Source organism: Loxodonta africana, chromosome 7 (assembly GCF_030014295.1).
Source record: "Loxodonta africana isolate mLoxAfr1 chromosome 7, mLoxAfr1.hap2, whole genome shotgun sequence".
Taxonomy (NCBI): Eukaryota; Metazoa; Chordata; class Mammalia; order Proboscidea; family Elephantidae; genus Loxodonta; species Loxodonta africana.
This window is the reverse complement of record NC_087348.1, coordinates 18,228,411-18,255,875: the sequence shown is the minus strand read 5'-3', so window position 1 is coordinate 18,255,875 and position 27,465 is coordinate 18,228,411. Positions and strand designations below refer to the sequence as shown.

The 27,465-nt window shown below is 38.2% G+C and overlaps 1 protein-coding gene and 1 pseudogene across 1 annotated transcript; both read right to left on the bottom strand.

Annotated features, from left to right (window-relative positions):
- Positions 1-5,693: 5,693 nt before the first annotated feature.
- On the bottom strand, positions 5,694-6,859 carry LOC100659767 (olfactory receptor 10Q1-like). Its single transcript, XM_023540557.2, has one exon. The coding sequence runs from the start codon at positions 6,651-6,653 to the stop codon at positions 5,694-5,696; it is 960 nt and encodes a 319-aa protein (XP_023396325.2). The 5' UTR covers positions 6,654-6,859.
- A 17,450-nt stretch (positions 6,860-24,309) lies between these two features.
- Positions 24,310-26,779, bottom strand: LOC100660053 (olfactory receptor 10W1-like; annotated as a pseudogene).
- Positions 26,780-27,465: the final 686 nt, after the last annotated feature.

Here is a 27,465-nt window from a genome sequence, read left to right as displayed (position 1 = left end):
CTGATACTGTCTGATTTTTACTTCAATTAACATTCAACTGACAGTTACCAGGTTCCTATGGTGCACGAGGTACTGGCAACGTGAAGAATAGATACCGAGGTGATTGTAGCATGCCTCTTGTTCCAAAAAAAAACCACCTCTCAGCGATAAATAATGTGCTCCAGGAGTTCGAAGGATGAAGAACTCAATCCTGGCTCCAAGGTGGCATTTGAAAGCTGGGGTTTGAAAAATTCCTTTTTGTAAGCCTTTTTCAGAGGAGGTAATTTTCTCCTGATTTTTAATACTAGATTGTCTAATTTCATAATAATTTAAATTGGTAAATAATAGGAGTTGTGTTACTTGTAGAACCTCTAAAGTCTGGAGGACTGAAATTTGTTATTTTGGAATGTAAATGGCAGAATACTTTCATTCTTCCTGGTTATGCTATACATAAATTAGTAAATCTTGCTGTTGTTAGCTGCTGTTGAGTTGGTTCCAACTCAGAGCAACCCTGTGAACAACAAAATGAAACACTGCACAGTCATATACCATTTTCACAATTGTTGCTATGTTTGAGGTCATGTTGCAGACGGTTGTGTCAATCCATCTGGTCGAGGGTCCTCCTCTTTTTTGCTGCCACTCTACCTTACCACCCCCACATGTCTGTGAGTTTGTCATACTGTGGGGCCTTGTATGTTGCTGTGATGTTGGAACCTATGCCACTGGTATTCAGACACCAGCAGGGTCACCCATGGAGGGCATGCTTCAGCTGAGCATCCAGACTAAGATAGGCTAGGAAGAAGGAGCTGACAGTCTACTTCTGAAAAGAATTAGCCAGTGAAATCCTTATGAATAGCAGTGGAACACTGATATAGTACGAGAAGATGAGCCCCCCAGGTTGCAAGGCACACAAAAGACAACTGGGGAAAAGCTTCCTCCTCAAAGTAGAGTTGACCTTAATGACATGGATGGAGTAAAGCTTTCAGGACCTTCATTTGCTGATGTGGCATGGCTCAAAATGAGAAGAAACAGCTGTAAACATCCATTAATAATCAAAACACGGAATGTATGAAATATGAATCTAGGAAAATTGGAAAATGTCAAAAATGAAACAGAATGCATAAACATCAATACCCTAGGCATTAGTGAGCTGAAATGGACTGGTATTGGCCATTTTGAATCAGACAATCATATAGTTTACCTGCTGGGAATGAGAAATTAAAGAATGGTGTTACATTTGCTGTAAAAAAAGGAAAGTTTCAAAATCTATCCTGAAGTACAATGCTGTCGGAGATAAGACAGTATCCATATGCCTACAAGGAAGACCAGTTAATATGACCGTTATTCAAATTTGCACACCAACCACTAAGGCCAAAGATGAAGAAATTGAAGATTTTTATCAGCTGCTGCAGTCTGAGATTGATTGAATATGCAAGCAGGATGCGTTGATAATTACTGGTGATTGGAATGCACAGGTTGGAAACAGAGAAGGATCGGTAGTTGGAAAATATGGCCTTGGTGATAGAAACAATGCTGGAGATCTGATGATAGAATTTTGCAAGACCAACGACTTCTTCATTGCAAATACCTTCTTTCACCAACACGAACGGTGACTATACATATGGACCTCACCAGATGGAACACACAAAAATCAAATTGACTACATCTGTGGAAAGAGACGATGGAAAAGCTCAATATCATCTGTCAGAACAAGGCCGGGGGCCGACTATGGAACAGACCATCAATGCTCATATGCAAGTTCAAACTGAAACTGAAGAAAATCAGAGCAAGTCCCTGAGAGCCAAAGTATGACCCTGAGCATATCCCACCTGAATTTAGAGACCATCTCAAGAACAGATTTGATGCGTTGAACACTAATGATTGAAGACCAGATGAGTTGTGGAATGACATCAAGGACATCATCCATGAAGAAATCAAGAGGTCATTGAAAAGACAAGAAAGAAAAAAAGGACCAAGACAGATGTCAGAGGAAACTGAAACTTGCTCACGAATGTCAACCAGCTAAAGCAAAAGGAAGAAATGATGAAGTAAAAGAACTGGACAGAAGATTTCAAAGGGTGGCTCGAGAAGACAAAGTAAAGTATTATAATGACAGGTACAAAGAGAGATAGAAAACCAAAAGGGAAGAATATGTTTGCCATTTCTCAAGCTGAAAGAACTGAAGAAAAAATTCAAGGCTTGAGTTGAAATAGTAAAGGATTCTACAGAGAAAAAGTTAAACAATGTAGGAAGCATCAAAAGAAGATGGAAGGAATACACAGACTCACTATACCAAAATACCAGCCATTTCAGGAGGTAGCATATGATCAGGAATCAGTGGTACTGAAGGATGAGATCCAAGCTGCACTGAAGGCACTGGCGAAAAACAAGATCCCAGGAATTGACAGAATATCAATTGAGATGTCTCAACAAATGGATGCAGTGCTGGAAGTGCTCGCTCCTCTATGCCAAGAAATTTGGGACACAGGTACCTGGCCAACTAACTGGAAGAGATCCTTATTTATGCCTATTCCAGAGAAAGGTGATCCAACAGAATGCAGAAATTATTGACCGATATCATTAATATCACACGCAAGCAAAATTTTTCTGGAGATCATTCAAAAGCGGCTGCAGCAGTATATCGAGAGGGAACTGCCAGAAATTCAGGCTGGATTCAGAAGAGGGCATGGAACCAGGGATATCATTGCTGATGTCAGATGGATCCTGGCTGGAAGCAGAGAATACCAGAAGGACGTTTACCTGTGTTTTATTGACTATGCAAAAGCACTCAACTGTGTGGATCATAACAAATTATGGATAACATTGAGAAGAATGGGAATTCCAGATGCTTAATTGTGCTCTACCTTACCACGCATGATGTCCTTGTCCAGGGACTGGTCCCTCCTGATAACAGTCCAAAGCATGTGAGACAAGGTCTCATCATCCTCATGTCTAAGGAGCACCCTGCCTGTACTTCTTCCAGGACAGATCTGTTCCTTCTTCTGACAGCTCATAGTATACTCAGTGTTCTTCTCCAACACATTTATTCAAAGCCATCAGTTCTTCTTCAATCTTTTTTATTCACTGTTCAGCTTTCACATGATTTAAAAACTATGTACAAATTCCAAACTGGCCCCAAACCTACGTGCAGGTATATCTCCTTCCACATACATACCTATCCAACAGTATTCATCAACCTAGTGGTTTTTCAAAATTGAATTACTTGCTATTCTAGGAAATTCTTGATTAAATTCCTCTTTACGGGCCCAAAGAGCCTGACAATCATCGTACATTCCTACATTTTTTTCGTTTTGTAGAAAAAGCATGGGTAAATAGTTACCATTTTCTTTTCTGCTTTAGAATATCATATTAAGTCTGTACGCACTTTTCTCAGAATATTGTTTGTAACAAATGTAACACTTGCCCAAGTCCCATGAGAAAACTAGACAGGTAACAGGTTATTAAATGAACCACAAATGAGATAATGGGGTTACAACTGGGAGTCATTGTTGCCAAGTACATCTGACCCAGATATGTTTATAACAGTGAACAGAAAGCCTCTCCTCTTTAAAGTAAATGTCCAGTTATTGGCAAAATTGTTTATGCTTGATACCCCCCAAATGGATAACCACGCATCCTTAGAGATGTGAAAAATGTTATCTCATTTTTGAAGGCAGTAATTGATGAGGTAATAACAGAATATACAAAATATTGTTCAAGTAAATAATAAAGAGTTTAAAAAAAAACCTTTTATATATGGTCTTCAAGTTCCTTGAAGTTTGGAAATTTTTGGTCACTGTTTAGCTTTAAAGAACTAAAAATCAGTGTAGCTTGGAGGAGAAGTCACCCCTGATTTAAGCAACCAATTAATTCAGTAGTAAATTAAATAAAATAAACATGCAGACGTACTGTCACTTGAGAAATCCGTTGATCTGAGAAATGAAGGAGATTAAAGATTTACTGTGGCCATCCTCTCCTTTCCAGTATAGCCACTTCAATCTCAGATCATCATGACAAAATCCTCCTGTTTCTTTTATATCTGGTACCAGCCAGGTAATCTATGACATTGTAAAACGCTTATACATCCTACATGGCCTGGGCATTTCTCCTTGCTGATCAGCAGTCCTCACACTAAAATGGGCCAGAGGTCAGAGGCAAAGTGTCTCATAATATAGTATACTGAGTAAATAATTACATCTATTCATGTTTATTGATCTACTTTGTGCACTATGCACTGGTGGCAGCCATGGGCTACTCATCTCTGAACCTTGGTTTTAACACTACTCCAGGTTGGGCATGAAGACCCTCTCTCCTATAAGGGTGGCCTCCAGAGAGCCTAAGCACGATTCTTGGTGCCTCACTTTTGCTTCCCTACAGCTTACGGGTCTTAATGTTGTGAACTGGCTGTTACTCTCAAATGCATGTTAATTCCTAGAAGAAATGGACTCACAGTGTCCTCCTTGCACCACTTTTCCTGACCTGCTTTCACTTTCCTGAATTGAATGTGGGAGCACAAGTTAGACCAACACATTGTGAACCCTGTTGCATGGGAAATACTTTTAATGTAAGAACCAAGTATATTGACCAGGCAGATACAGGTCATACTTGGCTTTGTTTGAGTTCATTGTTGCAGCCACTGTGTCAATCTATCTTGTTGAGGGTCTTCCTGTTTTTTGTTGAACCTTTACCTTACCAAGCATGATGTCCTTCTCCAGGGACCGATCTTTCCGGATAACATGTCCAGAGTATGTGGGACAAAGTCTCATCACACTTGCTTCTTAGGAGCACTCTAGCTGTACTTCTTCTGAGATAAGACATATTAAACCCATTGCTGTCAAGTCGATTCTGACTCATAGTGACCTATACAACAGGGTAGAACTGCCCCATAGGTTTCCAAGGAGCAGCTGGTGGATTTGAATTCCCTACCTTTTGGTTAGCAGCTGAGCTCTTAACCACTGTGGTGCCAGGGCTCCAAGGCGTATTAGGTTAACTGAAATATCCTAATTAACATTTTTCACTCAAGGTACTGTTCAAAGAATCGATGAATATTATTCCTCCTCAGGAGGAAGCTACAGAGAGTGAAGTTGCTTTAGAAGAAACATGAACATTTTAATATGGGGTTAGAGTCGAGGGTCAGTGAGAAAGGGAGACCCTCAATGAGAGTCTGCAATAATTGGCTCAAACATCCAACAATGGTGAGAAGGGTACAAGACCAGGCAACTTTTCTTTCTGTTGTATATAAGGTCACTATGAGTCAGAGCCTATTCTACAACATATAACAACAACGAGGGTAGTGGTGCAAAGGGTTAACATGCTCGGCTGCTAACCAAAAGGGTAGAGGTTTGAATCCACCCAGGGGCACCACGGAAGAAAGTTCTGGTGACCTGCTTGGGAAAAATCAGTCACTGAAAACGCTATGGAGCACAGTTCTACTGACACCTGTAGGTCCTCCATGAGTTGTAATCTACTCCATGGCAGCTGAAACCGGAAGGGCAGCAGAGCCACCTACAAAACCCCTGTCCACTCTTCAGAGTTTTAAAGTTTCAGAGAACTTTATAAAATATGAAAGTGAACTCTAGCAACTAAGTATATTAGGTACAAAATTCAGAAAAACACAAAAGGTGGGGGAAAAAAATGTTGTAAACCTGGCATTTGTATGTCAGAGTTTCGCTATCATCACACCCTCCAGTACCCACACAAGTCCCTCTAAGACCTCAGAGAGTTTCAGCTGCTCCTTTGCTACTGATGGCCTTTTTCAGGGCACCTTTGACATCTTTGTTCCTAAGGGTGTAGATCAGGGGATTCAGTAAGGGAGTGATAAAAGTGTACACAAGGGCAAATTGGCGATCCTCATCCACGGTGGAGCTGGACTGGGGACGTAGATAGACCAGGGCACAACAGCCGTACTGCAGCAAGACCACTGTGAGGTGGGAGGAGCAGGTGGAGAAGGCCCGGCGGCGGCCCTCGGCAGAACGGATGCGTAGGATGGCCACTGTGATGAACACATAGGACACGGAGATAACGGTGAAGGGGACGGTCAGTACAAGTATGCTGACCACGTAGAGGACAGCCTGGTGCACGTGAATATCAGCACAGGCCAGGCGCAGGACGGGAGGAACATCACACAGGAAGTGGTTGATTTCCCGGTGGTGCCCACAGAAGGGCAGAGTGAAAATTAAGGCTGTGAGCTGCAAGGAGAGCAAGAGGGCCAGGGCCATAGCACCAAACACCACCTGGAAGCACAGCTTCTGGGTCATGATGAGGGCGTAGTGCAGTGGGTGGCAGATGGCCACGTATCGATCATAAGCCATGATTGCCAAGAGAAAACAGTCGGCACCACCAAAAGTAAGAAAAAAGAACATTTGGGCCCCGCAGCCAACCAAGGGAATGGGCTTCTGGGCCCCAAAGATGTTGGAGAGCATTAAGGGCACCACCACCGTGGTGTAGCAGATCTCTACAAAGGACAAGTTGGACAGAAAGAAATACATTGGGGTGCGGAGGGAGCTATCGGTACACACTACCCAGATGATGGCTGTGTTGCCGCAAAGGATCATCAAGTAGAGGACGAGGAAAAGAAGGAAGAGAAGGGCTTGAATTTCTGGGACTGTGGAGGGCACACGGAATACGAACTCAGTGGGGCCGGACTGGTTGAGGACAGGGTTCCGGGCAAGCATTTCTCCTGCAAAAGAAGAGAAAGCGTTAAACCTTATTTGCTGAGTTGCTCAATTGCCTGAGTAAAATAAAGGATTGCAGGTTTTGTTTCTGATGTGGGAATTGCATAGTCGCCATCAAGATTTGAATCATAATAGAGGATACGGAAAAATTTTCCTAAGAGATCTTCATGTGTATGTCCCTGTAAACAAAACAAAACAAAACAAAACAAAACAAAACAAAACAAAACAAAACAAAACAACAACAAAAAGACTTCTAAAGTGTCTTTAAAGGCAAGCATTTTAAGTATAAATTTATATGGGCTAGTTCCTTATGTCTTCTCAAGACTCATACTTGCATAATGGAAGATATTTATTTTATAGATAAAACTTTGGGTGAGAGAATAGTTCATATTGATATGGACGTTTTGGACTCAGAGAATGAATCAAGCACCTTTTATTCCAATCGTATCCTGACATTGGCTAGTTACTTGTTTTTCCTCACTTGAGTATTTTCTTTAATCTTCAGTTCAATTTCTTTACATTTCAATCTTTAAGAGTTCGAAGAGACTGACATGTAAAATCAATTGGCTGCATGGTAGGCAGAAAGAGAGTAGAGCTACCCGAGATAAGGAAAGATGATGAGGGAACTAAAAATTCCATAGCAGAGAGAAAAAAGAAAACAAAAATATTTACCTACCCATGACATAACCAATTTCAGGCAAGTTTGTCTCTACAATATCCTTTTTGTGCCACAAAAATCCAAAATTGGCCATCCTCCAAAATATCTTATGGAAAACAAATTCTGACCAAGTCAAATTCTAGCTCTATGCTCAGTCAAGTTGTCATCCACGTATATGCATCACAAAGCAATTTTCGTACTTCAAAGGCCCTGGAATGATATCCACACCCTATTCTGAAAACAATAACTCAAAAAATAATCTAGTTTATTAGGAGATTGATCTAAATAAAATTCCACATTGGAAATTTTATAGAATAAGGGAAAATGGTGGGAATTGAACCATAATACCAAGAAAAAAAAATACGTCTAAATACTTATTTTGAATATTATTTTGTAAAGAACATAAATTTCAAATATGATTCTTGGAAATGCATATGTGAAACCATTTGAAATAGTAATCTGGGTCTTAATCTCAAATGATGGGAAAAAATATGAGTAATGGATAGGGGAAAGGTGAGAAAAGTAAAAAAGAAAAAGGTGCTAATTTCCTCAAACTATAAAAGAAATCATTCAGTATAAACCATATTATTATTTTTATGTGGACAGTTGGATCTTTTACATATTTTATGTATTTTGTAGTTGAATCTTTTTATATTCTTTAATACTTAACATTAATCACCTGCACAAATAGAATATTTTCAAAACAACTAAAGAAAAAAAAAAGCTACAGTTCAAAAGAAACCAAAAATAGATAAAAGACTGTACAGAATAAAAATATTTTTTAAAAAAGTTTTCAGAAGCACAATGAAGCATATCAAGCAGGACAATAAGTGTAGGTAGGCATAAATCCCCTCTAAAATATAAATAGGCTGAGATTGATTTAGGAAGCAAAAAGATGCTTTTAGGAGGCAAACCATTTAGTACCACAGGCAATCTATCATCCCTTCAGTATTTTTCTTAAAGTTCTAAACTGTTAAATGACACTACCCCTCAAAAAAAAAAAAAAAAAAAAAAAGATGACAGTCTCCATGAAAACCCTAAGGCAGCCAAATGAGCAGGTGTTAGAATTAATAAAGAAACTCCTTAAAAAAAAAACAAACCCAAACCCAAACCCATTGCTGTCGAGTGGATTCCGACTCATAGCAACCCTATAGAACAGAGTAGAACTGCCTTATAAAGTTTCCAAGGTGTGGCGAGTAGATTCAAACTGCCAACCTTTTGCTTAGCAGTCAAGCTCTTAACCTCTGTACCACTAGGGCACTAGAAACCCCTCAAGTTTGCCAACAGTTGAATTTCTACACAACCACCTTGTAGGATTAAACAATGTTCTCCTTTCTCTCTAAAACCATGTTGCCTAGTGTCCACAGCACATGGAACTGGAGGCTGGTATACTTTATTCTAGTATATCTGAGCACTTCTACTCCTACCAGTTGAGGATTTTGCTTATTAAGAAAATTGTACTTGTTTCAAGCTCTGAATAAGCCATACACTTTATAGTGTAAAAGTTAGTAAATTAGTGGATCAAATGTGAAACACAATGTTGAACTATGGATGTTATGCTTGTGAGAAAATAAATTTGAATGTTTTAGAAATATTTGATAAAAGTAAGTTGCAAACAAATAATTTACTGATGAATTAGCTAAAATAGGCAGAACGACTGTATATGTTTGAGGGAAAAATCATAAATATCTTGGATGATTCAGCATATATTTTATTTTACGAGTGTTCTTACGTTCCCATCCCATGTTACAGACACTGCTAATGAAAAATCGAAGGTAATGATTTGTAAGTATGGGGTTCATGTAATAAAGACTTAAGTTTGCACTAATCATCTGACCAAAAATCTCAAAAACGCCTTGGTCTACTTCAGGAGTTTGGGGGTAAGACTATGTATTTATATATTTTAGTTAAAGTAAGATTTTAAAGGTTATGTTCATTTAAAAATGAGTTCTCCTTGTAACTGACATTTCGATTCTTTTATTAAGAACCAACCCCAATTGCTTTGGATAAGATGGGTTTTCTTTTACGCAAAACTCAAGAGTTTTTCTCCATACTAGCGATAATCAGCTGGAAAATTCCATTTCCAATAGCAACCCAGCAAACCAAACCCACTGCTGTGAGTCGATTCCAACTCACAGCGACCCTAGAGGACAGGGTAGAGCTGCACCATAGGGTTTCCAAGAAGTGGCTGGTGGATTTGAACTGCCAACCTTTTGGTTACATTTAACCACTATGCCACCAGGATTCCCCCAATAGCAACGTAGGTATAAAAATCAGTAAATGTAACATATAATACATGAGACAAATTTAAGGCAAACACTGTAGTATTTTTTTTTGATGGAAAAATATTTTAAGAATAAGTGTCTTCAAAATAATGTAACAATTTGGTAAGAATCTGATAAAAATCTCCAAGAAGTTTGTGTGTGTTTGTTGGGGAAGTGGGTGTACAGTTATCTACCTGCTTCATAATGTGATTCTGAAGTTCACTTGGAAGAAAAATCAAGTGAGAACAAAAGATGTTAAAAAAAAAAGAACAAGGGTGATATTAGCACTAAAAATTAATTTAAAAAATTAAAAAATTATTTTTTATAAATTATAACGTCATAATATTAAAATTCCAACACAAGTTATATATAAGGATAGGAATAAAGAGACAGTATAATAGAACAGACTAGAACACACCATGAATATATAAGTGTTTTGTATATGACAAAGTTAAGAATGGCTAAGCATACTTTCTGCCATCAGGCTGCTTGGGCTCAAAGTAAGATATCTTAATGTACCAGCTCCATAGGATTTCTGTGACAAGATAGTGAAAAGCAATGAAAGGCACTTAAGATAGTGCCCTGTCCCTGTAAGTAGCCACTAAGTATTAATATTTACTATTTCTTCAAATCACCACAGTGGTTTTGGAATAACATGTTAGTATTTACCTTTGACATTAATTTCCTAACTTATTACATACCAAAGTTTAATTTGCATGGAAAAAATTTATATTCTTAAAAAGTGAAATAATAAAGGAATTCTAAGACTACCTACCAAAAACCCACTGCCAATGAGTAAATTTTGACTTATAGTGTCCTTACAGCTAGGTGCAAACCTAAGACTTGAACCCAGTAAGATCAGTTATTAGAAGGTTGAGTTTACCCTATACTCTTTGTTTCCTGGATTTTGCTCTTTTTATCTATCTAAAGAGCATTGCAGCTTAGCTAAGACATTGCACAGACCTACACAGAAATACAGATTAAGAACCGAAGTGTATGAGACAAAGACCCAAACTCTATCTGAATCTATACTTACAGGAGAGGAGTTCAATCTCCTATAAAGCATGATTTGAGAAGCTTCAGAAAAAAATTTCTTCTGCCCTAGGTTGTTCCCCCTAAAAGCACTATCAGCATGAAACGTTCTTGAGTTAATTATTTCTATGAGAAAACATACAAGTTTACAATTCTTCCACCTGTTTGAATTCTGACTCTTTCACATGCCAGCTCCCTGGCTACAACCTCAGTGTCCTTATCTGAAAACTTGGAGGGTTATTGTAAATGCTAGTAAAAACATACCTTAAGTGCCTTGTGCAGTGCCTTCCTTATAATGGGGGCTCATCTTTCTCACGCTCCCACCCATCTAATACTTTAATATTATATCTTGTCTCTCCTGAAATAAGGGGCACTTCTTCAGCCTTTTCCTTTCAGTCTTCTTACACACACTTCAAGATAGGAATCAGATCAGGAATCAACTCTCCAGGAAGCATCCTTGATTCTCATTCTCCCCCATATTCTAAATAAGTTACTTCTCTTTTGAACTACTGTAGAGCTATGCACACTTCTCATTACAAGACTGTTATACCTGGGTCAGGCTACCTCCCTCCTTTCCTCCTTCCCTTCTTTTCTTTTTTCCCTCTGTCCTTTATACCCTTTAAAATACATACTTAGCTCAAGGACCATAAAAAACAGACTGGATTTAGTCTGCAGGTCATAGTTGGTCAATCCCTTCTCTAAAGCATTATATACTATATATGTTAAGATTCTTTTAGAAAAAGGAATAGGCAATTGATTTGTAAAAAATAAAGTCACTGAAGACATTCCCTTACCTCTTTTCAATTCACTTCGTTCTGCCAGCCATCAAAGAAATTTCATGCAGGTTAATTTTTTTTTGCTGAGATCTAAAAGTTCCTGCCGTAGATGATTAAGGGAGCTCTCTAGAATGCTTTAGACCCTATAGATCTTGTTTTTAAAGGGTGAAGTGACAGAAGGGTACATGGGCTTCCATGTTTGCAGAATCTTCTAGAAATGACAAGTATCAGTAGATGAGCGCCTCGTAATGTCCAGATGACGATGAGAAAGTGTTCTTAACGTTCTGATGTCCAGGAAAAGTGTCACATTTTAGTTAGCTGTGTTGGGATAGGACATGAGAAAGAGGGATGCCAGGAAGATAGGGTTACTATGGACTTATCCTAAACAGGATTCTGGATTGACCACGAATCAGATCCTGAAATTTTTACTCAGAGTCCAACATCTATAGGACCAGATATTTTAGCACCCTGTTTTTTTTTTTTTTTATAATGTCTATATAACACCTTTCTCAAAATAATGGATTCCTAAAAAGGAGGAATTTCCCCAGTGGCTCTTAAATCCAACTGAAAATATTTGGAGAAAGTTTCTTGGGTTAAGCAAATATGAAGAAGTTAATGGGCAACTTTTTGCATGATGATCACAGACAACTGCTGTTTGGGGACCATGGGATGATGACTTCATTTCCACCTATACCCAACAGAGACCTAGGGATGGCATATAGAAATCCAACCAGTGGACAACGTTCATGCCAGCTCAAGGCTCCTTGAAGGTATACAATACACTGTAATGACACTAGCCTGGGCAATCAGAAATGTGAATGTTAAGTTGGCTGTTCCACTCAAAGGCTGAGTAAACCCGGGCAAGTTGTGGAAAGTTTCATATTTAAGGTTTCCTCATTTATGTTATGAGGAGTTGTGTTAGATGATGTTCATGTCCTTCTAACCTCAAAACTCTAGGCTTTTTACTTCTATTTTAAAGAATAGAAAATATCCTGAAGAGGTGTGTCACTTATCTCACTTTCAGCTTCCCCATTTTCCCTATCCTTCATATTTCAGTTTTTCATGCTAAACTGCTCGCTCAACTGAAGCTTGCCCCATCCCTAATCATTTCTGTTACTGTAACTGTAATCTCATTTCTCACTCAACCCAGTTGTTTTATTTAGATCTTTTAGCTACTTCATTTCAATTTCATGTACCACTTCCGCCTGCCCCCTGGTAACAGAGCTACCGTTTTCAAACTCTCCATCTAATGCTGTGTAACTTCTTGTAAACCTTCCATCTAAGTCAGGGGCATCAGAGGATTTTGTTGGTTTGTACTGAGCTACAATGCAAAAAACACCACAGGAGCTTGACAATTTTTGGTTTAATGCTAAATCAAGAGCCTTCGCTTGGCTTAGGTGTAATATAGATGACTCATGTATAAATCAAGCACATAATGGAGGTTTTAAATTAAGAATATATTTTCACTTGTCAGATCATTCATAGAACCCCAGTTTTTCTTTAATCCTAAAGGATTAGCCAAAACAATTTTAGAATGACAAAATTAATTATATCCATCAGCAATTATGAGTATCAAGTGGTCTTGCTTGCTACTGTGAAACCTGTCTGTGGCCAGTGATTCAATGGCAGTGAAAATTCCAATTATTAAAAATATCCAAGAATGGGGAATATTTACTATACACCAGACCTTTATTGTTAGCCCTCTGTATAAATGTAAGTCCATGAAACTAGATGAAATCCCCTATGGAGTGAGGGGTGATAGAGCACACGAGAGGTCTAAGAACTGAGATGTGGACCACCAACATGTAAGGTATGGGAAGATACTGAGGGTGAAGCAGAGTGAGAAGAAGCAGCCAGTGACGTAAGATGAAAAGCAAAAGAGTGTAGATATAAACATTATTATATGCTAACATTTAATTCCCAGATTTGTAGCCTTGTCCCAAACCTTTCTCCCCAAATTTTATTTTCCTATTTTTTAATCTCTTATTTTTATTTAAAAAAAAAATTTTGGTAAATATATATGTAACAAAACATTTGCCATTTCAATGTTTTTTGCATGTACAATTTAGTGACATTAATTGCATTCATTATGTTGTGTGACCACCACCATTATCAATTTCCAACTTTTTCCATCACCCTTAACAGAAGCTCAGTGTTTCCTGAGTAGTGAGTCCCCTTTTCCCCCTCCCTCCTGCCTGTCCCTAAAACCAAAAACCAAAATCATTAATGTCAAGTCCATGAGACTCATAGCGATCCTATAGGACAGGGTAGAACTGTCCCATAAGAGCGGCTGGTGGATTCGAGCTGCTGACTTTTTGGTTAGCAGCCCTAGCTCTTAACCACTGCACCACCAGGTCTTCAAAGCAAGAAAGGGAGATGAATAATAAGATCCCAAGTCCATGGGTCAGACTGGAGCCTTCTCCAATTCATGTAGCCAAAGGGACTGCTGAATCCAAGATTGGCAGGTCATATAGCAGGGCTCTGGCTCACAGACTGAGAAGACTGACGAATCCCAAGATTAGCAGACAAGATGGCAGATAAGTGCTATATGTAGTCCCTAGAACCGGAGGTCAGAAAAACAGAAACCAGCTACAGGATTCAGAATGAAAAAAAGCCCATGAGCCTTGCCAGAAAATCCACCTATATTGGATGCAGGCCACACTCCCACGGAAACTCCCTTTCGACTGACTGGCTAGTCACAGTAGATCCTGTCTTGGAGGTGATCACATTACATCAATTCTCCTCATCTAGGTGATCGCATCATCATATGACTGCTGTCTTAATCATCTAGTGCTGCTGTAATGGAAATACCACAAGTGGATAGTTTCAACAAAGAGAAATTTATTCTCTCAGTCTAGTAGGCTACAAGTCCAAATTCAGGGCATCAGCTCCAGGGGAAGGATTTTTCTTCTCTGTCGGCTCTGAAGGAAGGTCCTTGTCATCAATCTTTCCCTGGACTAGGAACTTCTCCATAAAGGGACCCCTGGTCCAAAGGACACGCTATGCTCCCAGTGCTGCTTTCTTGGTAGTATGAGGTCCCCAGCTCTCTGCTCGCTTTCCTTTCCTTTTCTCTCTTGTAAGATAAAAGTTGGTACAGGCCACACCCCAGGGAAACTCCCTTTATATTGGATAAAGGATGTGAGCTGAGCAAGTGTGTTACATCCCACCCTAATACTCTTTAACATAATCTAATCTTGCCTCATTAACCACAGGCAGAGGTATTATATCAATCACAAAATGGAGGACAACCAACCACACAATACTGTCAATCATGGCCTAATCAAGATGACACATATTTTCGCAGAACACAATTAAATCCATGACGACTGTCAAACTATATCATAACTGCCAACCCACTGAGAGTCTTAGCCCAGCCAAGCTGACACACAACCTTAACAATATCACACTTGGTAAAGTAGAGAGCCATTAAAAAAGAGGAAGACCCTCACATAGATGGATTGACACAGTGGCTGCAACAATGGGCTCAAACATAGCAATGATTGTGAGGATAATGCAGGATCTGACAGTGTTTCGTTCTGTTATATGTAGGATTGCTGTGAGTTGAAACTGACTCAATGGCACCTAACAACTACAACAAGAGCTTTCTTGTGGATTCTTTAGGGTCTTATATATATAGAATCATGTCATCTGCAAAAAGGGATAGTTTTACTTCTTCCTTCCTGATTTTGATACCTTTTATTTCTTTATCTTGCCTAATTGCTCTGGCTAGAGCTTCCAGTGCAATACTGGATAGCAGGAATCTCATGAGGTAATTCACCGTGGTCACATGGTGTGTGTTTCTAGGAATTTTTCCTTTCATTTAAATTTTCTAATTTCTTGCAATACAATTGCTCATAGTATTTTCTTATGATCAGCTTTATTTCTGTAACATCAGTTGTAATGTTGTCATTTTAATTTCTGAATTTAGATATTTGCTTCTTCTTTGTCGGTCTAGTTAAAGGTTTTATCAATTTTATTGATCCTTTCAAAAAGTCAACTTCTGATTTAATTGATTTTTCCTACCATTTTTTCTATTGTCTATTCCTTTATTGGTGCTCAGATCGTTATTTCCTTCCTTCTGGTTGCTTTGAGCTGGGATTGTTATTTCTAATTTCTCAAGTTTTTTCTGTTAAGTTTTTGATTTGTGATCTTTTTTCCTTTTTAATATAGGCATTTACAGCTGTGAGTTTCCCTCTGAGCACTGCTTTCAATGCATCCCATAAGTTTATGTTTTTTTCCATGCATTTATGCATTTTCAATTTTTTCTTTCTATTTTTAATTTTATTATGGTAGGAGAAAATAGTTTGCATGGTTTCAATTTTTAAAAATTTGTTGAAACTTGCTTTGTGACCTAATATATGGTCTATTCTGGAGAATGATCCACGTGCACTGGAGAAGAATGTATAGTGTGCTATTGTTAGTGGAGTGTTCTATATATTTCTGTTAGGTCTAGTTGGTTTATAGTGTCATTCATGTCTTCTGTTACCTTAATGATGTTCTTTCTGGGTGCCTGTTCATTATTGAGAGTAGTTTATCGAAATCAGCAACTATTACTGTAAAGCTATCCATTTCTCCCTTCAATTCTTTCACTGTTTTCTTATGCATTTGTGTGATCCCAAATTAGGTGCATATATATTTATAATTGTTGGACCTTCTTGATGAGTTGATTCTTTTATCATTATATAATATCCTTTTTGCCTCTTATAACTGATTTTGACTCTAAGTTTATATTGCCTAATATTAAGATTGCAATCCCAGTACTCTTTTGGTTATTACTTGCATGGAATGATTTTTCCATCATTTCATTTTCAATCTATTTGTGTCCTTGGGCCTAAGATATATTTCTTTTAAGCAGTACATAGTTGATTCACGTTTTTAAATCCATCCTGCCACTCTGCCTTTTTATTGGAGCATTTAGTCTGTTTACATTCACTGTAACTACTAAGGAAGGACTTATTTCTGTGATATTATTGTTAGTTTTTTGTGTTTTATGTCTTCTTTCTCCCTAATTACCTCTAATGCAACCAACTTTTGTGTTGCTTTTTTCTAGTGAGTCATTTTCATTCCGTTTTCAGTTACTTTTGTGTGTATTTTTCAGATTTTTTTTGTGGTTACCATAAATATTACATTTAATAACTTGCTGTTATAACAACCTGGGTTAAACTGATACTACGGTAACTTCAGTAACATACAGAAACTCCATACTAATACATTTTATCCCCCATTTATGCTGCTGTTACCCCAATTACATCTTTATGCAACAACAGGCTCAAGCATAACAATGATTGTGAGGATGGCACAGGGCAAGGCAGTGTTTCGTTCTGTTGTACATAGGGTTGCTATGAGTGGGAACTGACTTGATGGCACCTAACAACAGCAACATATCATGTGTCCTGTAACATGAAATTATGCCTATTTTTATGCACTTGTTGTTATGAAGCAAGAAGGATGTAACAACTAGAATTATCAACTATGTATATTATATTTTTATACTTTAAAACTTGCCCTTATTGTTGCCTATGCAATTATCTTTACTGGAGCTCTTTGTTTCTACATGTAGCTTTGAGACACTTTTCTAGTGTCCTTTCTTTCCCATCCGAAGGGTTTCCTTTAGTATTTCTTGTAGGGCTGGTCTAGTGGATATGAATTCTTGCAGCTTTTGTTTATACATGGATGTCATAATTTCACACCTTGATAAATACTTATTAAATAAATGAATGAATAATTACAATGAATATAAATTGAATAATTTATTGACTTAAAAGATTGGAGAATCTTGTGATGCTTCCGTAATTGCATAAAAGCCATTAAGTATATGATCTATGGCCACTTGGAAAGGTACTTGTACAAAGTACACTGTGTACTCCTTCCCAGTGTTGTGAGATCCTACTTGTGTTTCTATTCATCAGAATGGAATCAAGGTAATGACAGGCAGGTAGCAATGTTCACTTGTTGGAGCTAGGGGGCGGAGAGAGGATAAGGGAGTAACCAGCATCTATTTAAAGTTTCTACTGAACTTCTAAGGCCCTGAATATTTTGCAGTGTGATCGTGTAAGTATAATTGTATGAGAAAAAGAAGAGAAAAAGTTTTCAGAATCCTTATAAAAATGTGATGAACTTCATAGATTATTTGGAAAATACTTTGTAAAATTCAATTTATAAAACTTGTTTGCCTCACAATTGTTTCTTTCACAATTTTTCCCATTGAATCACCTCTACTGATCACCTCCTCAATAAGATCAAACAGACAAGCACAATACAGATGCCTTATCATTGAAACAGTCCCCTTGTATTTCACTGACCAGTTAAACCTTACCATAAGTAAATAAATACAGTGAAGGATAGCCAGGTAGTCTCAATTTGCAGGTGATGTCTTTGTCATTGATGCTAAAGGGAAAATGAGTGAGGAAGGATGGTAGAAAAGTTTTGTGGGTGAAGCACTTAATATATAGTAGAATTTGCTCAGGAAAAAGGGAGTTATAGCAAGAATCTGATTTCTTTCACTCTCAGGGGTTAATGTTTATACACAGGTGTAAAGTAAACTTCAACACCTTCGTTTGGTATTTAAACAGGGCATTGTAGATATGGTCAGATGCAGTCTGCAATATTGCCATAGAAACTACACCTACCTATGCATGGAACAGGAGAGAAATAGGATCGCCTTATGGTGGAGGACGCTGATATTTAATTTTTTTTGAATGAAGATAGACTTACTGAAAATACGGAATACTGAAAAAAGAAAAAACATCATCCCAAACCCCTCCCACCAACACAACTACTATTATCAATTTAGTGTGTGTCCTTCCAGAATTTTTCTCTTTAACCTCTTTTTACATAGTTGTAATCAAATGTTACCCACATTTTTATATCCTACTGTTGTCTCTTAGTTTCATAGCCATTTCACCAAACGATAATTTTAATAGTTGTGTAATAGTTTATTGATTAGATCTAATGCACTTTACAGAATTCTAATCTTATTGGATGATTAGGTTGCTCCGAAGTTTGTGTGATTATAGCACTGCATCACAAATCTTCTTAACTCTCTACAGTTTTTTTTATATATTTAGATTAGGATAGATTACTCTAGGAGAGATGGCCAGATGAAAATATAGTGTGTTAACCCTTTTATTACCAAATTATTATTATTTTTTGTTTGTAAGATTTTGTAGATATAATGTTTTTCCACTAGTGGAATGCATGTCGAATCATTGGATGTTTTTAAAATTTTGTTAGGTATGGTGGATTTTGATAAATATTATGTGGGACATATATGTCCCAGTAGACTCTGGTAGTAGGATAGGTGGGACGAGGCATGGAAAAAATATTCACTTGAATATTACATAATCCCAAACACCACACCTTCCCAATAACACACAGGAAACAGTAAATATACTTACAAGTCTTATCTCACTGTACAAAATTCCAAAGAGACAAAAGCTTTACACAATCAGTCCTCCAGGATGCACCACCTCATACAATAACTTCTCTACAGAACTATGTTGCTGACGAAATTCTCTGTTTTCTGCAGTTCTGCAAGTTCTGCCTTGACTCCAGCACGTACTGTACATAAGGAAAAAGCCCCCCGAGAAACCCCAGAAACAGAAAATGTAAGTTGTACTTACATGTACCAGTGGTTATGAAAGAGTTAACAATGTAAGGTTTTTCATTACTTTTGATTTGAGTTGCCAAATCACTTTCAAAAATAGTTTAATGGATGGAAATACAAGTTGCCCTATGCTTTCCCCAATATCCAAGATTATTAATTTATAATAACATTTTAGTGTTATTACCATTGTATGAGTGTGTGTTAATGAGTGACATTTATCAGATTTGGTTTACTGGTTATGTTTCTGATTTTGTGAATTTTCTATTCAAGTCTCTGGGGAGCTAATTTTTACTTCCTACAGTACAAATGCGAGAGACTTGAGTAAATTCCCATTAAAATATGTTTATTTTCAGCCTTTCATTGAGGATTTATAGAAATTTTGTACTTCTTGCGGATAGAATAACTCTTGTCAAACTTCTAGACTCATATGTTTGTGGGGTGCTTTTTTTCATTAAAGAAGTAAAGCTCATCCTTCATTGTTAATAGGTCTCAATGAAGGGGACCTGTAGGTGCCCATTAATATGTGACTAGTCCTTCAAAGACTTTCTCCAGTAGCCTTATAATTCAACCCTTCTTTCTTGAGTTCTCTCTTTTTCTTTTTTTTGTGAGTTCCACGTTAATTTGAAATGTGATTTATGGCATCAAATACAGAAAGAAAAGTACCATTAAAATAAACTCGGACACCTACCTCCCTCCCTGCCACATTTTCTTCTTCCATTTCTTTCTTCCTTCCTTTTCTTCTTACATACTTCTTTCTTTCTACATTCCCGCTAATATCCAGAATTAATATTTCACTACAGTTAAGGTGGTGTCTTGACTTTGGCCTGGCATGTTGTAAAGCAGTCCTCCAACAGGTGAATTTCCCTCCTCTCTTCCATCACTTATTTACAGGCAGAGAAATTCTAGTTTGGTGTTATACCGTAATTGTTCCCAAGAAGGAGGAGATAGGATCAGAATGAATTGTATTTTATAGTCCTTCTCACTATCGTTATGTAAAATTAAATTAAAATAATTTAATTAAAAACCATCAAGGGTAGTGTCGAAGGGAAAAAGAAATCACAAAAGGAAAAAGTGCTAATATAGGAATATGTGATTGGTAGCAGGCAATTCTTGCTGGGAAGATGGGAGGTTTATGGACTAAGTGAATGCATTATGTTGAAACATGATATTGCTTCTTTATAGACCAAAAACAGTCAAATAACAATAATTTCATACGATGCGAAGCAATCTGTGGTCATCAGATCGATTATGAAAATGTTTTCCAAAAATTATTTTCTCTGAGTTTAAAAATAATACATATGTATTATAGAAAATATGGAAAAATCTAAAAATAAATAATGAAAATGAAGCTTATTTATTATCCCTCAAAGCAGTGATGATCATAGTATTTTGGGACACTTACATCTATCATCTTTCCTAAATATGTGTACATATGTGTAATTTTCAAAATTTGAATCATGCTGTAAATACAGTTTTTTTTTATTAACTTTTATTGAGCTTCAAGTGAACGTTTACAAATCAAGTCAGTCTGTCACATATAAGTTAATATACATCTTACTCCTTACTCCCACTTGCCCTCCCCCTAATGAGTCAGCCCTTCCAGTCTCTCCTTTCGTGAAAACTTTGGCAGCCTCCAACTCTCTCTATCCTCCCATCCCCCCTCCAGACAGGAGATGCCAACACAGTCTCAAGTGTCCACCTGATATAATTAGCTCACTCTTCATCAGCATCTCTCTCCCACCCACTGTCCAGTCCCTTTCATGTCTGATGAATTGTCTTCGGGGATGGTTCCCGTCCTGTGCCAACAGAAGGTTTGGGGACCATGACCGCCGGGATTCCTCTAGTCACATCCAGACCATTAAGTATGGTCTTTTTATGAGAATTTGGGGTCTGCATCCCACTGATCTCCTGCTCCCTCAGGGGTTCTCTATTGTGCTCCCTGTCAGGGCAGTCATCGATTGTGGCCAGGCACCAACTAGTTCTTCTGGTCTCAGGATAATGTAGGTCTCATGTGGCCCTTTCTGTCTCTTGGGCTCTTAGTTGTCGTGTGACCTTGGTGTTCTTCATTCTCCTTTGCTCCAGGTGGGTTGAGACCAATTGATGCATCTTAGCTGGCCGCTTGTTAGCTTTTAAGACCCCAGACGCCACATTTCAAAGTGGGATGCAGAATGTTTTCATAATAGAATTATTTTGCCAATTGACTTAGAAGTCCCCTAAAACCATGGTTCCCAAACCCCCGCCCTTGCTCTGCTGACCTTTGAAGTATTCAGTTTATCCCGGAAACTTCTTTGCTTTTGGTCCAGTCCAGTCCAGTTGAGCTGACATTCCATGTATTGAGTGTTGTCCTTCCCTTCACCTAAAGCAGTTCTTATCAGCTAATTAATCAGTAAAAACCCCTCTCCCTCCCTCCCTCCCTCCCCCCTCTCGTAACCACAAAAGTATGTGTTCTTCTCAGTTTATGCTATTTCTCAAGATCTTATAATAGTGGTCTTATACAATATTTGTCCTTTTGCCTCTGACTCATTTCGCTCAGCCTAATGCCTTCCAGGTTCCTCCATGTTATGAAATGTTTCACAGATTTGTCACTGTTCTTTATCGATGCATAGTATTCCATTGTGTGAATATACCACAATTCATTTACCCATTCATCCATAGATGGACACCTTGGTTGCTTCCAGCTTTTTGCTATTGTAAACAGAGCTGCAATAAACATGGGTGTGCATATATCTGTTTGTGTGAAGGCTCTTGTTTCTCTAGGGTATATTCCGAGGAGTGGGATTCCTGGGTTGTATGGTAGTTCTATTTTTAACTGTTTAAGATAACGCCAGATAGATTTCCAAAGTGGTTGTACCATTTTACATTCCCACCAGCAGTGTATAAGAGTTCCAATCTCTTCGCAGCCTCTCCAACATTTATTATTTTGTGTTTTTTGGATTAATGCCAGCCTTGTTGGAGTGAGATGGAATCTCATCGTAGTTTTAATCTGCATTTCTCTAATGGCTAATGATCGAGAGCATTTTCTCATGTATCTGTTAGCTGCCTGAATATCTTCTTTAGTGAAGTGTGTGTTCATATCCTTTGCCCACTTCTTGATTGGGTTGTTTGTCTTTTTGTGGTTGAGTTTTGACAGAATCATGTAGATTTTAGAGATCAGGTGCTGGTCTGAGATGTCATAGCTGAAAATTCTTTCCCAGTCTGTAGGTGGTCTTTTTACTCTTTTGGTGAAGTCTTTAGACGAGCATAGGTGTTTGATTTTTAGGAGCTCCCAGTTATCTGGTTTCTCTTCATCATTTTTGGTAATGTTTTGTATTCTGTTTATGCCTTGTATTAGGGCTCCTAGGGTTGTCCCTATTTTTTCTTCCATGATCTTTATCGTTTTAGTCTTTATGTTTAGGTCTTTGATCCACTTGGAGCTAGTTTTTGTGCATGGTGTGAGGTATGGGTCCTGTTTCATTTTTTTGCAAATGGATATCCAGTTATGCCAGCACCATTTGTTAAAAAGACTATCTTTTCCCAATTAACTGACACTGGGCCTTTGTCAAATATCAGCTGCTCATACGTGGATGGATTTATATCTGGGTTCTCAATTCTGTTCCATTGGTCTATGTGCCTGTTGTTGTACCAGTACCAGGCTGTTTTGACTACTGTGGCTGTATAATAGCTTCTGAAATCAGGTAGAGTGAAGCCTCCCACTTTCTTCTTCTTTTTCAGTAATGCTTTGCTTATCCGGGGCTTCTTTCCCTTCCATATGAAGTTGGTGATTTGTTTCTCTATCAGCTTAAAAAATGACATTGGAATTTGGATCGGAAGTGCATTGTATGTATAGATGGCTTTTGGTAGAATAGACATTTTTACTATGTTAAGTCTTCCTATCCATGAGCAAGGTATGTTTTTCCACTTATGTATGTCCTTTTTAATTTCTTGTAGTAGTGCTTTGTAGTTTTCTTTGTATAGGTCTTTTACATCCTTGGTAAGATTTATTCCTAAATATTTTATCTTCTTGGGGGCTACTGTGAATGGTATTGATTTGGTTATTTCCTCTTCGATGTTCTTTTTGTTGATGTAGAGGAATCCAAGTGATTTTTGTATGTTTATGTAAATACAGTTTTATATCTTGCTTTTGGTACTCATGATTATAAATATTAACATTGGCCCTGAAGCCAGAATTCCTGAGTTCAAATCCTAGCTCCACCACAAGTTAGTTGCGTGACTGCATGCCAGTTACTTACACTCTCTGTGACTCTGTTTCATTTGTAGAAAATAGGGATAATAACAACCTTATTTCACTGGAGTTTTTGAAGATTAAGTGAATATATATTATAATTGTGTAACATAAATTTGAAATAATTATGTTATGATTATATATAATATATAATAGAGTATATGCTGATATATATGTATGTATCTTACAATAATATAATCATTTAGCACAGTTCCTGGATAATAGTAAGCACTTAATGTTAGCTATCACTTATAATTATTATTTGGAAATGTCAATTAAAGGCTGCGCACTATTCCATTATACAAAAATACTTTATTATGAGGAAATGGGATTCTTAATGCATTTTCATTTTTAATATGATGTTATGATAAACAATCTTTGTTCTGATTATTTTATGATTGCCCCTAACCCCCAATATACAGTTTCTGCTCTTCTGTGCCCTGTTCTGTGCCCCACGAGGTTGACTTCTGTAGACTGAATTGTCCAGTCTCCTCTGACTTCTTGCTTTCGGTGGGGTTTGGCCAGTGGGAGACAGGGCAACAGATAAGAGGGTGGCAGTAGAAAGAAGCCAGGGTATTTACCGCCCTGCTCTCTCCTTGCCTGGATTATTTCTGTCATTAGGCTTTTATAGAAAAACTTCAGTTCCTATCAAGTGGCCTCTCTCCACAGCTCTAGCTCTCATTGATCTCTTACATGGTACTTTCTTTTTATCCTTCAGGTCAATGGGGATAACGGCTCCCAGTTTTTGCTTGTATGTACATTTCCATTCTTTGTTGGTTCCCCTACCCACACTTCTGTGGATTATCCTTTTATAACATTTTTTTCCGCAGTTGAAACCTTTTTAATGAGCCATCTGTTTCCAGCTGATACCTGGATACAATCTCATACATGCAGTTTTATATTAGTTTATTATGCTGATTTGCTTATGTATTTCTTTCCTAGAAGAGAAATACCTGAGTCAAATGGTAGAAACCTTTTTAAGATCCCTGGTACACATAGAAAAACATTATCCAGATAATTTATACCAGTTTTAACATCAGATGAAATCTTAGGTGCGTGGTCTGGAACCAAACCTCACCTGATAGGTTGTCCTGTACCCTAGCTATTCTTGCCCAGTGTGTAGACCAGTGAGAGGAGCTGATTCTTCTTGGGGGAGTAGCTGGAGCTGGGGCGCAGGTACATGAAGACACAATAGCCATACTGCAGCAGGACCACAGTGAAGTGGGAGGAGCAGGGGGAGAACTCTCGGCTGTGGCCAGCTGCTGAGTGGATCCTGAGCACACAGACACTATGAAGGCAGAGAAGGCAGCAATGAGGAAGAAAGGCATAGCAATGGCTAGTGGGACTGCCACCAGCACTGAGTGCTCATGAAAGTGGCTGTTGGCACAAACAAGCCACATCACTGGTGGCACATCACAAAAGAAGTGCTCAATACCCTGAGCCTGGCAGAATGGCAGAGAGAAGATGAAGGCCACCAGTTGTACAGACAGGAAGAATACAATGACTACAGAAGCCACAAGCAAGCATATACAGAGAGTCAAAGTCATGATGAGAGGGCACTGTAAAGGGTAGCAGATGGCCACATACCATTCATAGGCCATGGCAGCTAAGAGGAAGCAATCAGTGCTTCCAAGTCCAATGACGAATGCCATCTGGGTGGTGCAGCCATTCACGGAAGAGTTATGGTCTTCTGTGTCTTTAGGGTGTTTGCCAGTATATGGGGCACAACTACAGGAGTGTAGCATACTTCTACCCCTGAGAGGCTGCCCAGGAAATAGTACATGGGTGTGTGTAGGCAGGCTTCTCTCTGGATGGCCAACACAATGAGGACATTTCCAGTGATGACCAATGCATAAACCAGGCTGATTCCAAGGAAGACCAGGATTCTTAGCTCAGGGCGGGAGGGGTAGGCCAGGAACACAAATCCCATCAATACAGAGTGGTTTCGTCAGGCCGTTGAGATAACAGCTTTTCTCTGTGGAGAGTTGCATCTATAGAAGAAAGAATCAAACTGACAGTATATTAGTTCACATTTTGAGCTGTGACTCTAATTCAGTCAGGGTTGAGTTGGACTCTAGAAGGAACAAGAGTAGTTCTCTCTCCCCACTCCCCCTCTTTGAATCATCTCCACATAAATAGTTTCATCTCAGTTTGTAGCTGACATGAATTGTGCCAATTTAGATTGTAATTTTTTGAGGAAAAGGGCAGAGGAAGTAGGTGAAATTCAGAAAGAGTGAAATGAAAATTAAATTCTCTCAGTGTATTATCAAGAAAGTCTCAAGGAATTTTGGGAAGAAGAGGTCAAGATTGTGAGAGAAGAAAGCTAACCATCCATTTATGCATGTATTTGCTTACACTCAATGCCTCCTTGAGGTACTGAATTTAGGAATACACGAATGTAATCACCTAAATTTTATGATACAGTGCCAAAGATATGCAACAATGATTATAGTAAAAGGCAGATGGAGTCATAGGAAAGGTAGAAATAAAAAAATTAAATTTCAGAGAAGGGATGCATTTTCAATTTTGGGAATCGAATAAGATTTATGGGGGAGAAATCATGAGGTAATAAGGACATCTAAGTAAAAGAAACCTTGTTAGAAAATGCAATCAAATAATGGAGAGAATGAGTATGTGGGAAGCATGATAAAAGTGATTCAACCTGAATGAAGTGCAAGCTATTCAAATGGAGCAATGGGAAGAGGAGGCTGTAATGAGATCATAGAAGGTTGAACACCAGGTGAAGAACGGTAGGTTCTACCTTTTACGTGAGAGTGACAGTGGTGGATGACACCATCAGAGTTGTGCTTAAGTAAGATCTGTGACGGGGTTTGGGGACAAAATTATTAACACCTACTAGGATGAGGAAATGAGGAACAAAACAAACAAAACAAAACAAAAGGCTGTCAAAGACCTGAGCTTGACAGTGTTGGGGGGAAGCCCCTGAAATCAAAGCCCTGCTTACTCCTGGTTTCTCTAGCAATATCCAATCAAGAAAGGTGTAGCACATGAAGGAAACAGGATGTTTTATCATAGTGCTCCTGCTGGCTTGTAGCGATAAGGGAAAATGTGTGATCATAGGCTATTAGAGATCTAAGGACCCTTCCTGTGAGTTTGGAGGGTGAATTTGAAAGGCCAAACCAGTTCCTGTTTCCGCATTTCTTTCCCTTCTAAATTGCTGAAGAGAAATCTGGGAGGAGGCACCTAGGTTCCATCTACATCTTGTGATAAATAGGCATAACTTGCAAAGGCAGTGCCTTCTTTGAAAATGGAAAATTTTCATTCCTAAAGCCCATATGTATGTTCTTAATTGGGACTGGGAGATGGGAGAAGATTGTTTCCAAGGCAAGGACCTCAGGTTCCTTTCCTCTTCAGGTTATCCCAAACATCCAAGTATACAATCAACTTTTTTTCCTAGATCAACTCATATTCAATAGGGTATCGAAGAGGTAGCATGAGACTTTATTTCACCTTTTCCAATTTTGATATTTGCTATTATTCACTATTAGCTCTTAAGAGATTTCTCAGTCCAAAAACACTACTTTTAGTAAAGCTATTCACATAAATATACCCCACCTCACAGCACAGGAAGAATTGTGCCTTTTTACTGTAAAAATATTAAGAATATCTAATGCATGAATGGCTGTTTGCCGTTTTTCTCAACAGCTAACAAATGCAAGCCTTTATAAAAAATAACTTGGCATCCAATAATTGAAATTCACTGTGGAAAACTCTTATCTCTCCAGGATAGAGCAATTTAGACGTCTACAACAAACAGATGTCTAAGGCCAGCCTTCTCTCTGTATTATGATGGAGGGCTCTGAAATCTGTGTCATACTGTTGACTTCTGAAAATTTTATTATAGTCAATCACATCCATGTCATCTTAATGAGGCTCTGTAGGGTCTATAATAAAATATCTCCATCACAGTGATCATAGGTCATGAATTCTGAGAGTTGGAGGGGCCACAGGAATTGCCTAGTTCAGTCCTCCTTTGAAGTTTGAATCTCAATACAGTGTCTGAATATCAAGCCACTCAATGAATGTTTGTTTTCAATGTATGGACACTGTCAATGCCTAAGGAATATTTCTAACTCCTAACCTGTTTGCTCCATTGTTGGATGAATCAATTCTCTAAAAATGCTTTCTTGTAATTGGCTAAAACCTGCCTCTAAGTAACTTCTATATATTCATTCTGTTTTACCCTATGGGGTGATTTTTACATGAAACACTTCAGATACAGAAATGCAGACC